The sequence below is a fragment of the Hemicordylus capensis genome, chromosome 2 (genome assembly GCF_027244095.1).
Source record: "Hemicordylus capensis ecotype Gifberg chromosome 2, rHemCap1.1.pri, whole genome shotgun sequence".
Classification (NCBI taxonomy): domain Eukaryota; kingdom Metazoa; phylum Chordata; class Lepidosauria; order Squamata; family Cordylidae; genus Hemicordylus; species Hemicordylus capensis.
Genome location: NC_069658.1, coordinates 92,618,925 through 92,634,783, shown reverse-complemented (window position 1 = coordinate 92,634,783; position 15,859 = coordinate 92,618,925). Strand labels below are relative to the sequence as shown.

Genomic DNA, 15,859 nt, shown 5'->3' with positions numbered 1-15,859 from the left:
ACATAAGGGCTTCTTTAGAGCCCTACCTCCCATGGAAGTGGCTCCAGAGCAACACCAGGAGTTGTGGCTCCAGATTATGACCCCTTCACGTCCCATGCAAGGGGAACATGTAGATAGTGAGCACATGATCTGCAAATGCTGGTGGTGACTACTCCCATTGGTGCCTTTACACAGTTTGTTCAACCCCAGCTGGTGTGTTGAGATTGCAACAATGGGGGCTGTTGCACACTATTGCCATGCAAATGTGGTCATGACTGTGGGTTTTGCGGGGGCAAACACCAGTACCAACTGTGCCAGGTTTCAGGGTTTCCAGAATGGAAATAAACCTAGGCAGGGTAAGAAAGGTGGCAGTGGCACTGACCCAGCTTCTTCTGGAAAAGGGACCTAGCCCTGTTGAAGTCTTGCTCATCGGAAGCTGCTGGCTGATTATCTTTTGCATAATTAGGCTGCATATCTGTTGACAGGATTTACAGCAAGTTATAGGATTTAGCAGGTTTTCCCTAATACATCTTCCAGGGAGCACGTTTTTTCACAAAATTTGAAATCTGTTCAGGGAATGGGGGATGTTGTCCTACACAAAATTTGTAAGGAGGTGCTGTTTGGCAGGATGTCGGGTCCTTTTGAGGCCTTGCCCCTGCCCAACTTTGCATTTCACCTTTGTGAGTTGTTCCCAAAAAGGCCCCTGGGGAATTGCAGCGGATCTATCATATGTCATTTCCCAAAAGCTCTTCTGTTAATGATGGAATACTGCTTGAGTTTTGATCGGTCCGGTACACATCATTTGACAAGGCAATGTCATGCTCAGCAATGATGGCGAAATGTGGTATCAAGTCTGCATTTAGACTTTATCTGTTCATTCTTCAGATTTTGATTTCAGGGCTTGTATTAAGTGGACCGTGTGCTGCCCATGGGCTGCTCGGTCTTGTGTGTGGCCTTTGAAATGTTTGGTTCCATGTTGGAATGAGCCTTACATACATAGGTCTTCAAACCACTGCTTATTATTTTGATTATTTTTTATTTGCTGGCCCACAGGCTTCCGGGCAATGTGCCCATTTACTGTCCTTGTTTATGGAGCTTTGCTGGGACTTGAGGGTTCCCTTTGCACAGGGAAAGCCTGAGGGCTGTACTCTTAGGCTCACTTTTTAGGTATAGAGCTTGACACTGTGGCTGCCTGTTCAAGATGCCGTGGGAGAAATTATTTGTACTGCGAGAACAGATTCCGGATTGCTTGGCTTCAAAGAAGGTTACCATGCATCAGTTGCAGATGTTATTTGGTCACTTGAGTTTTGCCTGCAGGGTGGTTACCATGGGCAGGCCATTTTTGAGATGCCTTTGAGATGTGACTATAGGTCTGAAGGAGCCTCAGATATCAGCAACCATGAGGGATGATCCTGAGGTCTGGGCTAAATGTTTGGATTCCTTTAATTGAGTCTTTTTGGAGCTCTAAATATATGTTGGAGACTGAATTGGAAGTACGTTCGGACACTGCAGGTGGTTCAGGCTTCGGAGTTTTCTTTAGGGGGTGCTGGTGTACTAAGTGGTGGCCAGGGCACTAGATTGGCCAGGATCTTACCAGAGACTTCACCTTTCTTGAATTTCCCCTCATAGTTGTTGCTGTCCACATATGGGTAGATTCCTTTAAGAATTCCACTGTTAAATTCTGCTGTGACAACCAAGCCACTTTACAGATCATTCATTCCCAAACTTCTAAGTCATGTAGAGTGACGGTGCTTGTGCAGGCCTTTATTTTGCACTGTTTGGGCCACAATGCTTTATTTTTGACTAAGCATGTTCCTGGGCTTCAGAATGGTATTGTGGATTTGCTGTCTCATTCACAGGAGAAATGTTTCCACCAGCTGGCCCTGAGAGCAAGACAGGAACTGGACAGGATGATTGCATGGCTTTGGAGCCTTAGTGAATATAAGCCCAGCAGGCTATATGGGTGTCACTGGCTCTGAGCACCAGAGCAGTTTTCCATAGGAAAGTTAAGGCTTTTCAGTCCTACAGGGTTCTGATAGGGTTAGCTGAGGTTTGGCCCACTCCCAGTGGATCACTTGATGTAATACCTGGTGCATCTTCGATTCACTGGACTTTCTGCTACTACTCTGGCTGGGCATCTTGCAGCTTTGGTGTTTTATTTCAAATAACATGATTTGGAGGGCTCTACCTTGGATTTCAGACAACCAAGAGGATGGAGAGTTCAGAGTTCAAAGGATGGAGGAAGGCTGGTCTCATGAATACCTGGGCCAACCTGATTCAAGGTGGCCCATTACACCAGACATTCTGGATTCTGTACTGGGCCTCCTTCCTTTGCTATGTGAATTGCCCTATGAAGCAACCCTTTTTTACACTGCAGTACTGATTGCATTTTTGGTGCATTTAGGGCATTCCAAGGGGAAAGTATTTCTCAGGTTGTGCAGAGGGTGGATGTTAAGTTCCATCCTCAGCATGTTACTATCACACTTCATTTTCTCATAATGGATTAGAGGGGTCAGGGTCAACTCCTTACACTCCATAGGGCTGAGGGCCAACCTTATGCCCTGTTCAGGCCCTGGAACATAATCTTTCTGTGGCAAGGCTCTTTCCAGGGTGCCTTGTCCACCATGAGGATGAGTTGCCATTGACACAATACCAGTTCTGGTCAGTCATTCAGTATGCTTTGTAGAGCAAAGGTTGGTCACTTTTCCTTTGAATTCTTTTTGGTTTGGGGTGGCATCAGAGGCTGCACAGCTAGTCTTTTCCAAACCTGTTGTTAAGAAGATTGGGCCCTGGCATTCCAAGGCATACAAACACTACTTGCAGTAAATGGAGTTGGGCTGACTCTGTTTGTTTTCCTCTTGGCGGGTCCTGATCTGCCTCCCTGGCCAGCCAGGGTGCTGATCATTGGACAATCATTTTTTTTCTGGGCTCACAATCAGGTGAGGGAAACCGACTTTGGGTCACACCTCAGTTGAGGCAACATGCATCAGTCTCATGGATCAGCAGGAGATGAATGCTTTTTGTACAGCTTCTCCCTGCAATATGGGAATTTTTAGAAAGCAATCTGCTTCCAGATATTCTCTTATTACATCTGGGGGAGAATGACTTGGGACATAGTTTAGGGCTGGCTGTGTCTCATCAGGCTATCTTGAAGTTATTCAGAGATCCTGTAGGGGGTGCTCCTACTTTAGTCTGACTTGTTGCTGCACCCTGTGTGGTGAAGCATCAACAGGGCACATAAAAAGATTAACGACTATTTGGGCAGATTTCTTTTGGCTTTCTAAGGGGGATTTGTCCTCACCCTGACATTGTGTTCACCTGTCCTGAATTGTTTCAGGCAGATGGTGTGTATATGTCCTCCTTGGGTTCAGATTTTTGTGTGTGACTGATTTGAAGGGAGGATTGGCTGTAGCTTTTGAAGGGTGGTGGGTGGAGAAGGAGTCCAGCTAGGCTAGCCCTTTCTTGTGACAGGTACAATGTGGTCTACAGGGTAGTGTAGGGTTGGTGAGCACCTTTAGGCATGTGATTGGCATGTGGAGGAGTCCTGTTGTGGAATCACTAGCCTTAAAGGCTTTGTGGCTTGGGGCTGGCCATCCCTAAAGCATGTGCCTTGACATTAAGTTGGCTCTAACTCTTAGGGTGGATGCTTCCTGAAGCCAAGGTGTGTCATTCTATACATTTAGGTTTAACTTGCATAGCAGCAATGAGTCATGAGCTTTTGCACTGTAGAAGGTGGAGCACCAATCTTCCTTCCTTAAACTGAATGTTAATCAATAATGTTGTGGCCCACTTTATTCCATTATAGTTGTCCCATACGTTCATTTGGTCTGGGTGCAATAGCTGTTGGAGATGCAACTCCTGATGGTATCCACTCTTAGCTCCAGCAATCCTATTGGCTACTAAGGGCATTAGAGGTAAAGACAGCCCATAAGGGCATTCCTGCTCTGACAATGCATTCTCTGCTCTGATTCTCCTTTGTGGAGAGAGAGACTACCTTATTCTCCCTCCCCTCTTCCTGTATGTAGCTAGCAGCAAGGCATGTAGTCTTTAACCTATCTACCTGATAGATTTCCTAAATAAACTACGTTATCTAGAAGTTTAACTCCATAGCTCCAGGCAAAATTAATTAGCAGTGCTCTCCTTACCCAAGCACTTCTGCTGCAGCTGGGATATATCTCCCCTCCAAAATTTCTAACAATAGCTCGAATATCTGTTTTCTAGTTTCAGTCAATTTAGTTCTTTATCAGTTTGAAGACATGAGAATATACAGCACTACAAATATTTCCAAGTGCACATAGCACAGTTAAAAATTTATAATCCTCAGTAATACATACGCAATTCCCATGGCAACAATTGCAGTTAGCAGAATTCTCCATTAAAATTGGAGATAGGATAGCAGGCATTTCCCAGTCAAGCTTTTTAATTATTTTGTAGATGTAGGGACACCAGTGTATTCCTAGAACTCTCTCAACTGCAAGGGGTTCTTCCATTTAACCCAACAGACAGTGCAGTGGCACTCTTTCCCCTAGACCTTAGGGACCCGGTCAGTGGCCTCTAAGGTCCGGGGGGCCTCCAAAGGCCCAGTGGGGGCTCCTGCTGCCACCCCACCCCACCACTGCCTACTTTGCAGCAGGTTATTAGTGTGTCTCATAGAAACATAAACTGGGAATGCGATCTTCATCAGGTGACCGAGAAGAAACAAAAACCTACCTGCTCCACCCGCCAATGCCACCACAGGGGTGGGGGAGGCCTACTCGGCTCTCCCCCACACCACCCACACACTGGCCGCACACATGGTGCAGCTATAATTCTTGAAGTTTTTGGCACCACAGGGCAGCAGCAGGGTAGGGTGGTGGCAGGAGGCCCCCCTGGACCTATTATTATTATTATTTTACACAGTCAGACAGGTGTTATTGACTGGTTTGTTTTATCCAGACATCGAGTCCTTCCCAAGGACCTGGGATGCCAGAATTTTATTGTCGATGTTGTTGCTGTTGTTACAGATATTGTCGCAGAATATAGGCTGTTCCATAATAATAATAATAATAATAATTCAATTTCTATACCGCCTTTCCAAAAATGGCTCAGGGCGGTTAACACAGAGAAATAATAAATAAATAAATAAGATGGATCCCTGTCCCCAAACGGTTCACAATCTAAAAAGAAACATTAGACACCAGCAACAGTCACTGGCTGTACTGTGCTGGGGACGGATAGGGCCAGTTACTCTTCCCCTGCTAAATAAAGTGAATCACCACATTAAAAGGTACATCTTTGCCAAGTTAGCAGGGGGACACCATGGTGTTGGGGCACCATGGTTCGAAAAAAATATATGCAGGTTTAACTTTTAAAAATATCTAGTTGCACCCCTGGCAGTGAGACGGGAACAAAGGGATATGCCGTTTCCAATTAACTTAATGGGAAAATTTTCTCATGAAGTGCACATCAGGCTCCAAACCAGAACATTCTCTGCAGAGTTGCTCCAAACTAGAATGCAATATGCATTTCAGAACAGCCACCACAAAATCCACTTTTAAAAGTATAATAAAGTATGCAAGACTTACAATAGTGACAGGTTGCCCCCATGTAACCTGTATTGGCACAGTTGCAATAGAAATGATTCCAGGACTGTGAACATTCACCACCATGTTCACAATAATTGGGCAGACATCTATATGGATACAAGGGAAAGTATAGATATTTTCAAAACCATGTTGATGGAACCAAATAGGAGACATACATACAAAATATATATATAAAACATATAGCAAACTATTTTTTGGAAGGAAAGGGATGAGTTTAAGGAGCTAAAAAACCCACAGGTTACAGTTGTAATGTCTGATGCCTAGATTTCTGTCTAAATTAGTTTTTCTTTTCAGTGTTGCTCCACCAAAATTGCTTCTTCCTTAATCCCAGCACTTTACCATATTATGCTCACACGGAATACCCAAAGACTGCAGGGCAGTAGCAGCTGGTGAGGGCAGCGTTGGGTGGGGGTGGGCAATGAGAGGCACTTTTAAATATTAATCAGCATGAAGCCTCTGAGCAAGCACAAAGACCAGGGCCACGCTGCCACCTCACCAGGATGCCGGGCAGACACTGCTGCCCCACGTGGGATTCTGGGCAAAGTGTCGCTGCTTGAGGCAGCTTGCAAGAGCTGCCTAAACACTGGTAAGCACCTGCTGATTATTTTTTAAAGGTGACTCTCGCTTCCCTGCCCCACTGGGACTGCCCTCACTGGCCGCTATTGCTGAAGGGGAGTTACTATAGGCAAATGTCTGTGGATACTTGTATGGAACTAGATGAGGCAAGACTTGCATGAACATTCTTAAGCCATCTTCATAGTTTTGCTGAACTGAGTGTACTTCCAGATGGTGATACCTTCCACCTTCTGCAGTTTCTTGTGGACAATGACCTACATTCTGTGCTGCAAAACCCCAGCATTAGGGACCCTCCAGAGTGACTGTGAAATGTGAAAGGCAGCCTTGGTTGTGTTGTGTAGGCTGGAAGTTGCTCATTGAGCGGAGACACCTTGCAGTCACTTGTGTCATACTACTTGTACTCATGTACAGCAGCTCCAGAGGGTCCTTAAGATTGGCATTCTGCATCATGGAATGCTGGCCATTGTTGCAGAGGACATCAAGCCTTTTATGGATTTTTTTCCTGCCACAATTGGTCTTCCAGATTGGGCCGGTGCAACTCTCAGGGACATATTCCTGAAAGTAAAAAAATAGTTATGGAGAGAGGGGAGAGCATCAAAAATTATTTTCCCCATGTGTGTGCTCTTCTGCTCAGCAACATACTAGCTCCAAAGTAGCCTTTCTACATGGGCTCTCTGCCCCACCTTCATAACGAACCACTGGATGTCAGCCATTCTTTTAATTTTTTTCTTCCTGCTGAAAATGGCAGAAAACAGTCACAACAGTGGTGGTTGCAGTGTCTGCTGAAAATATCAGAAAATGTTGGATCTCTTTGAAGCAGGCATTTAACAACTGTGTTGTTTTATTCCTCTGTGAGATTGGAGATCAGGAAGATAACATGGAGATTTAAATGGACAAAAGTCAAGCTTCAAAACTTTAGAGTATGTCCCAAAAGAAACACTTTGAGCTATTTGGCTGAAATCTGGATGGTATTATGGCTTCTCAAAGTTCTACCATGCATCCAGTATTTAACCATTCTTGAAAGAAACAATTTTGGTTATTCTCCGATAGCCAATTCCTGAAGCATCAGGAAAAAACAAAAAGGAGAAAAGTGTGCTTTCAACTGAAGAACAGATGCATGTTTACTGAAAAGTAAGTCTTAAGTTCAGTGGGGCTTATTTCCTAGGCAAGTGTGTGTAAGATTGCATACAAGTCATTCAAGGGAAAGGTTCCGTGAAAGGAAATAATTTCAGGAAATCATTAGTTAAGAAGCAACTATGTCTAGAGAAATAGATTCACATAAAATAACATCAAACATTTCTTGTCTTGTCTTTTCTTTTCCTTTCTATTTCAACCTCTTTGGGACTTGGACAAGGCTTGGCACAATGGGGAACAACAATGCTGCAGAAGTGTGATAAGCCAGAAGAGTGCAACAATAGAATTAAAAATAATAATAAGGGCATTGTAGCTGCTGTTTCTTTCCCTTCCCAGACAGTTAATTGTGAGTTTATACCTTCAAATCTACAAAGCTCTCCAAGTAACTCAATTTCTTGGTGATCATCAAGTCTCATCCCACCCACCCCTGCCCTGTCCCTTTCCTGACTAATGCTGATGATCCCTAGTTTGAGTCAATCAGGTTGCAAGACCTAACAGATGTTGCTGTGATGGTGCTAAACTGTGCTAAAGCCAGCAGCACAATTAATGCATGTTTACTCAGAAGTAAGTGACAATAATTGCAATGGGACTTATTCCCATGAAACTGTGCAAAGGCTTGCAGCCAAGCCATTAGATGGGGAAAATGGGGCAGGAGAAAAGGGAAACAATTCAGCTGTGTTTTCAATAAGGAATTAAGGTGTCAGCAATGGAGTGCTTGGAAGGAGGAGGAATTAGCTTGGGCTGTTAGTGGTTAACCACTTTAAGTAGCTAACACCCTAATTTGGATGAAATTGACTATCTCAGTTGAAACTGACCAGAAGACATTTTAAGTTGAGTGTTCTTGCAGTATATTCTAGTATGAAAAAGTTCATACCTGCACTTTCGCCTTGACAGCAGAACCCCCGTCCCCCACAAATGTAGTGTGGTTTCAGGTGTTTCCACTGCGTAGTGTATATGTGGAGGAAATGTATTCCTTATGAGCAGCAATGAAAGTTTAAGATACTAAAAAAAATATTGGGGAAGAGGGGGGTTTCTGGAACTCCACTGCAGCAGAAAAGTGAACAGAAATATACAGGGGAGGGCAGAACTCTGGAAGTTCAGTTTAGTGTAAGACTACTATTGTGCAGCAGCAACAATAACAACAAGAAGATATGAACTTTGAACCTTTGCTCATCATGAACAGCAAATGTTCTGGTGAAATTCACTGTGTAAGCTACATGGCTTTACTGCAAAAAAAAAAAAAAAAGGAGAAGTAGTAACTGCCTCACAGTCTAAGTACATTAAACCACTGATCTTTAGGACACACATAGTGAGCAAGGTACTGAAGCTATTCACACACATGTGCAAACTGGGCTAAGAAAGTCCAGACTGGTTTTGCACATGCATGTGCACTGCCAGAATTGGAATCCCGGCCATGCTGTGGCGGCAAACCTGCCTATGGAGCCACCCTCCAAAACGAGGTTAGGAAAGTGAGCGCTCTCCTAACCCCATTTCTACAATCTCTGCCAGGCGTGGCTGCTTACAGCCAGGACTGGCTGACTGCAGGGCTACAGTTGGCTTTGGGGAGGGGAGATCCCCATCATGCAACACACATTCACATGGCGCATTATGGGAGTTCTGGAGGAGTGGAGCAACATGGGGCAATGCCGGCTCCCTGACCCTCGGAGCTACCAGCAGCAGCCAGTAATTGTCTGAGTGAGCGATCTACCCACCCAAAGGGAAGAACTGGATAATCTGTGGGGAGGTAAGCTTTTTAAGACTTCCTCCCCACTAGCCTTCTTGCCCTTTTTCACTGCTCATGAGAAAGGACTCATTGTCTGCTAACTTGCTGCCTTATTGATTTTTATGTATGCTTTTGATTTATACTTCTAAATAGCAGTTCACATGAAACTTTAGTTCATGTTTGTATAAGGTGTATAAAATTAATAGCTAGCGGATTATTTGAGGAATCTTCCTTGTTAGACTTTTTTGATGGTATGTCTGTTCCCCAAATGGAAAAGTTAGTCTAGTTTCACTAAGGGTTGATTGATTTTTGATTGATTATGTGCCATCAAGTCGTCAACATAGATAGATTCTCCACAGGATGATCTGTCTTCAGCTTGGCCTTTAAGGTCTCTCAGTGGTGCATTCTTTGCTGTCATAATCAAGTCCATCCACCTTGGTGCTGGTCGCCCTCTTCTGCTTCAACTTTCCCCAGCATTACGGACTTCTCAAGGGAGCTGGATCTTCTCATAATGTGTCCAAAGTATGATAGTTTGAGCCTGGCCATTTGTGCCTCAAGTGAAAATTCTGGATTGATTGGTTCCATGACCCATTGGTTTGTTTTCCTGGCTGTCCATGGTATCCTCAAAAGTCTTCTCCAGCACCAAAGTTCAAAAGCGTCAATGCTTCTTCTATCTTGCTTCTTCAAAGTCCAGCTTTTGCATCCATAGAGTGTCATGGGAAAAACCATGGTCCAAATGATTCTAATATTTGTAGATGTAGACATGTCATGGCTTCTAAATATCCTTTCCAAGGCCTTCATTGCAACCCTACCAAGTGCTAGTCTGCGGAGTATATCTTGACTGCTGGATCCTTTACTGCTGACAGTTGATCCTAAAAGGCAGAAGCTATCCACCACTTCAGTGTCTTCACTGTCAATTCTGAGGTTGGTTGCGGTACCCATTGTCATTAGTTTAGTCTTCTTTACATTTAGTTGTAGTCCGATTTTTTCTCTGTGCTCCTTGACTTGTATTACTAGAGCTTGCAGATCATCTGCATTCTCAGCTATCAGAGTGGTGTCATCAGCGTAGCACAGGTTATTGATGTTTCTTCCTCCAACTTTAAAACCACACTCATCTTCTTCCAATCCTTCTTCCAACTAAAGATTAGTTGGATTTTATTAGGGCATCTATGCAGACAATATACGAGAAATGACCCCTTTTATTTTGGGGAATAACCACAAACAGACATGGGATCGGTCTGGCACTGGCCATCTGATCATGATATCATATATTCCCAATTTAATTTTTGCAAGTGTTTTAATTCATAATTACCTTTTATGACATCTTCTTAATTAATGGAGGCCTTTTGCTCTTTGAAGTAACCTATCAGAATCTAACAAGTACCCCAGACCATCCTCTATGAAACTTTGTCATAAGGTTAGGGCATATTAAAATGTAAGACCATGGATTAGATATAGTTTTTGTCTTGTCTCTCCTTTGGGGGGAGGACTTTTTCCTCTTTTGTGAGGCTTGTCTCTCTATTTGTGAAGAACTTTCCCCTTATGGAGATTTTCCTCCCCTTTAAGGTACTTTTTTCCTTTGAGGGGGGCTTTTCTCCCTCAGAAACCCCTTCTGGGTGTTTTCCAGATTAACCCCTACAATGTACCTGCTAAATGAACTTCTGTACTTCCTGTGTTGTGACACCGCAGTCCCTACGCTGTCAGCAGGGTGCCATTCACATTTTGGATGCCTTATTTTGGATTTTATTGCTGCAATTTAACCCTATAACGTTGCAAATGTGTTGCAGGAAAGTAGCTGTATTTTTGCCCCATACTTTGTGTGTTGTAATGTAGTATTGTGTGGATGGTTCAGATCACAGTGTGATGATTTGTTGTTTTCAATGGAGCTCCTAATCCATTCTTGCAAGGACTCCCCCTGCTTGTGGATTTGCACAAGGCAGCCGAGAATTTTCTAAAAAGCAAGAAAGGTCATCATGTTGCCCCCACCCCTCACCCCTTGACTCCATTGGCTCAAATGCAGCAGGAGGAGGGGCAGATAAATGCATTTCAAGGCGAATATGGACACCTCCTGCCTGGATAACACATTGCAGTGGACAGAAAATATGAATGACCACCAGCCTACAATGAAGCACTGAACAACCCTTGACTCCCAGTTTGAAACCGTTGCACCGTTCCGTTGCACTTTGCAATGCTTTAACCAGTGCAAATCTCGTAGTCCGGAAAACACCTGGGGACTTTACTTGGGGGGGGGCAGCCTTTCTCCTTTTGGAGGATTTTTCCTCTTCTCTTTCTTCATTGTTCCTAGCATTGGTCTTCAAGTTCTGGCTATAGTTCATTTGATTTTCATCAGGTCTCCTGTTCTGGGTTCTGTCCTTTGTGTGGCTGAGACCAATTTGCTGACCGAAGCAACAGGAATGGTGAGATATCTTGTTATGTTTAAGAGATTTTAATCTTTCCTTAGTATGTTCAGAGTTTTAAGATTTGTTCTATTTGCTTCTGTTAAAGTGTGCTCTGATAACCTATTACTAATGTAATACACTCAAAATAAAGGGTGAACTTGATTTCTAGACTGTGAGCCTCTTCTCACGAGCAGTGAGAAGGGCTCATGGGCGGGCTGCAGGGAAGGCAGATTAAACCTTCCTTCCCTGCAGATGACCATCTCACCTTCCCTGGGTGGGCAGATCACATGCCCAGATGAGCAGTGGCTGCTCCTAGCAGCCCCCTAGAGTCAGGGTGCCGGGACGCACCATCGCATGTTGCCTCAACCCCCCCCCCTCCCCCAGGACTCTGATAATGCACTGTGCAAGTGTGCAGTGCATTATGGGGATCCTTCCTCCCCTCCCTGAGTGTGCCAGCTGTGGCTAACACATGAGCAAATAAACGAGGTTAAATTCCTCTGTGGAATTTTGATATGTGTTTTGAACTAAGTAATTGTCTTTCATTTTCAGGTACTACAGGTTGTCTGGAGGTGGGGGTGAATCTTTCTCCCCCCACCCCCAGACAACCTGAAGAACCTGGAAATGAAAGACAATTACTTGGGGCATTTCTAAACTCCACACCAGGTTTGTTCCAATTACAATAAATGCAGCTGCTATCCTTCCCTCAGAGACCCTGTACACTGACTTTGCACAGAGGAAGCAGCCATTGGGCTAAAGTTCCATGAGGCCAGCTCATATGGAAAATCGGGTCCAGAACAGAGAACAATTTTAAGTGTTTTCTGGGGCAGGACCCAAACACTCTAGTATCAGCAGAAGCAGCATTCTAAAATTATCCATTCAGCAATAATCAAGCTTTTCTTACCTGTCTATAATGCCACACAAATCTATCTGAAGGTCACTGAAATTTCCCACTGAGTTTCGTTGAACTGCAATTAAATCCACTTCTTTGTTATCTATGGAAATTTGTTTCATACATCCAAGGAACCCACCAAATGGATTTTTACATTCTGAGTAGTTAGCATTCATGGGACATCCTGGAAACATAATGCATAAAAACAGCACAAGGGGAAAAAATTAATTTCAGGCATGTGCTGTAGGGATGCGCTTGAACTGTCATGACATAAAAAATATTTTGACTCAAAATGGACTGCTTTGAGTGTCTCAAGCTTCAAACAAAACATGTAGGACATCTCCTAATGTACATCTCCTAATGTTTTAACAGTTGTGTGAGACCTCACCCACCTCTGTGCACACTGGATTAGCTTGGGATTTCCAGCCACCTTATTTCTTCACACCAGAGCAATGCCACTGTATAGGTCTGGTAGCAATGATTCAAACTAGGGATGTGCATGGAACTGCAGCAGGGAGGCTCGAAGGTGGTGGGGGTCTCCCTTTAAGAGCGGGAGAGGGTGCACTTATCCCTCCTGCCACTTTCCTCCTGCTTGCATCCATGTTTCTCAATGCCCATCGGGGCAGCAGTGTACCTCCCTACTGCCCTGTTGCCCTCACTTTCCAGATGTGACCGGAAGTTGCCAACACACCTGTGCACTCCAGCACAGGCGCATACACATCACGTTCGCATGTGTGCCCATGCTGGCATGCGCAGGTGTGTTGGCGACTTCCGGTCAGATCTGGAAGACGAGGGCAACGGGGCAGCAGGGAAGTATTCTGCCACCCCTATGGGCATTGAGAAACACAGGTGCTGGAGGGGGAATAGCGGTGGGGTAAGCGGTGGGATGGGTAAGTGCACCCTCCCCCACTCTTAAAGGGAGACTCCCGTGGCTTTCAAACTGGTTCCATGCACATCCCTAGGTTAAACAGGAGGAGGGAAGGAGTTTCATTGTATGAGTGGGTGTTAGTATAGGTAACTGAATTGCAACAGACCCCAGATATTCTTCAGTTCCAGAATATTGCATGGCTCAGTGACCATGCAACATTCACAGCTGCTGCAACTGCTTAACATAGCGGCAACAACACTCAACCAGAACTCACAAGACACAGGCAGATAAAGGTGCTGCCAGAAGCTATAAGACAGGTGCACCAAAGATAGGCATCCATTTCCTGGCAGTGAGCAACTGTGAATGTTCTGATCTAATGGAGCAAAGGTGGAAAATATTGCATGGCTATCAGGCATATTGCAACCCCAAAGGACCGTGCATTTTGCTTGGCCTTGACTGTCAACAAGCCATCAGAGCAGTACAAGCTTGTCTTTCACAACATAACATCTATTATACAATAATTATCCAATTTCCATTATAGTATGTGTCACTTTTAAAACATTTGAGTTTCAACATACACAATGGAGATAAAAGTTAACACAATGCACAAAATATGCTAAAAGGAAGAGGAAAATAGCCATTAGATCATGAGAAGTGTATAGAAAGTGGTCTGTTCCATTTGCTCCATAATTATACCATTTTTAGTTATTAAAGTCCTTGGAGGAGCCTTCAGTTTGAACTATAATTGCTAATAGGTTATGGAACATGAAAAATTGAAATCCTTCTTTTTTTCCCCCTCTCTTGGTATGTTTTTTATAGGGCAATGCTGCCTCAGAATTGGTGTACTGACACACTACTTTGGTTTTAATCAAACAATATTGCCTTCTGGGTCATAATAGTCAAAGGACTTGTTGTCTCATAATATTAGGACGTTGTCTCATAATGACTTAAGCACATATTCATAATGAAACCTGTTTATATCTCAACTAATGAATCCCTTTTCAAGTTGAAACCTACAAAAGGCGGCTAAGGGAAATAAAATCACAAAAACACAGATACTCATCTCTGAAGCAGCAGAACAAATGATACACTACAACAAATGGAAAACACAACAACCCCAGAACCTTTGCTTCAGTAACATACTGAACTCTTTCAACCGCTTCCCCCTTAGACGGGTTCTGCATGTTAGGAGGCTAAAGTACTAATACAGCCACTGGTATAACAACACTCAAATTGAAACATTTGGTTCAAGTAAGGTTGTTTGCTCTGGAAATCAGAGAATGTTTTAGTTCTGGGCCAGTTGTTTTGAAATAATGAATAGCCAACTCTAACATGTGTTCAAGACACAGGAATGCACATGTGGTCTGCATGAGCCTCAATAAACTGAATGAGGACTGGACTAGAAAAAGGAATGGAAGCTTAATCCTGATAAGAAAGATCAGGTTAGTAGTCTGGGGATGACCAAGTAGTCTTTGGAACTCCCTGGGTGGCCTTTTACCAGGTTAGACTTGGTGTGTCAGCTACAGTGTTTCCTAGACACTTTGTCCTTCGGAATGCCTGAAAACAGTTATCCATGCTTAGGTAACATCCCACTGCCTTTGAAGACAGCTCAGAAACTTCAGTTTGCACAAAATAAGACAACTAGACTACAAAATGGGACCAAATGTATGGGATACATTTCACCACTCTTAAAACAACTGCACTGGCTCCTGGTCTATTTCTGGTCTCTTGGCACTGATTTTAATCCCTAGATGGCTTGGAAGCAGGGCAGGCTGTCCCATTCAAACTGCCTGGTGACCTTGTCCCCGTTGCCTTCAGTGGGAACCTCTGATAGAACTTTCTCAGTTGAGGTATAACACTCTTATTAGGGAGACTGACCACTTTTTTAAATTTGCCCAGACTTACACATGTTTTTATATAATGTTTTAATCTGGTTCATATGAGCATCTAGATACAGAACAGGCACACTGTGCAAAGCACAGCAATTTTACAAAACAGATTGGCTGAAGACAGGGCATAATCAAGAAATAGCCAGAGGCAACTCACTTACATGCCATCTTAAAACCCATTCAGCCTCTATGGAATCAGTAGTAGTAATCTTTTTCAATGACATTCAAACTGCAGTATAGCATAGTAAAGCAGCTCTCACAGGCCTCACACAGGACACAACTACAACTCTGTTGCATTCCCTGATTAATTGCAGTTATTCAAATTTACTGGTACCCAATTATAAGTCATCTGATCAGAAACTGCATACTTCTTTTATGTTTATAGTATCTAGCATACTTTGGCCACCAAATAATTGTTATAGAAGAATGTTATTGGTGTGTAATAAGATTTTTTTTTCTTATTGCATACTTCTGTTTTGCTTAACTATATTCCGCCACCCCCACCCCCCGCCGAATGCATCATTTAAGGAGCATTGTCTTTATATGAGTGCTCTGAATTGCTTTGCTATGAATTCTTAGAACTTTATTTTTAAAATAATGTAGTAAGCTGCTTTCTAGAGCAAAACATATAAACATAGAGCCTAGAGTGCCTTCACAAGCATCTATCTTTTTTAAAAAATAGATCAGCCTTATTATTATCTTGGTTAAAAACAAATGATTTGCACTATTATTAATTAATTAATCAATTAATTAATTAATGTTAAATTTATATACCGACTTTCATTAAAACAATCCCAAGGTGGTTTACAGCAGAATT

At 43.4% G+C, this 15,859-nt stretch overlaps 1 protein-coding gene across 5 annotated transcripts in view; it reads right to left on the bottom strand.

Annotated features, from left to right (window-relative positions):
- CNTNAP4 (contactin associated protein family member 4) overlaps positions 1–15,859 on the bottom strand; it is a 420,639-nt gene that overhangs the window by 105,020 nt on the left and 299,760 nt on the right. For all 5 annotated transcript variants that reach the window (XR_008316516.1, XM_053297596.1, XM_053297597.1 and 2 more), the window contains 2 exons: positions 12,298–12,469; positions 5,544–5,650 (listed from right to left, as the gene is read on the bottom strand). Coding sequence is in view for 4 of the 5 variants with exons in the window: in XM_053297596.1 (XP_053153571.1) it covers positions 5,544–5,650; positions 12,298–12,469 (279 nt within the window). In the remaining variant the exon portion in view is untranslated. The remainder of the gene's footprint in view (positions 1–5,543; positions 5,651–12,297; positions 12,470–15,859) is intronic.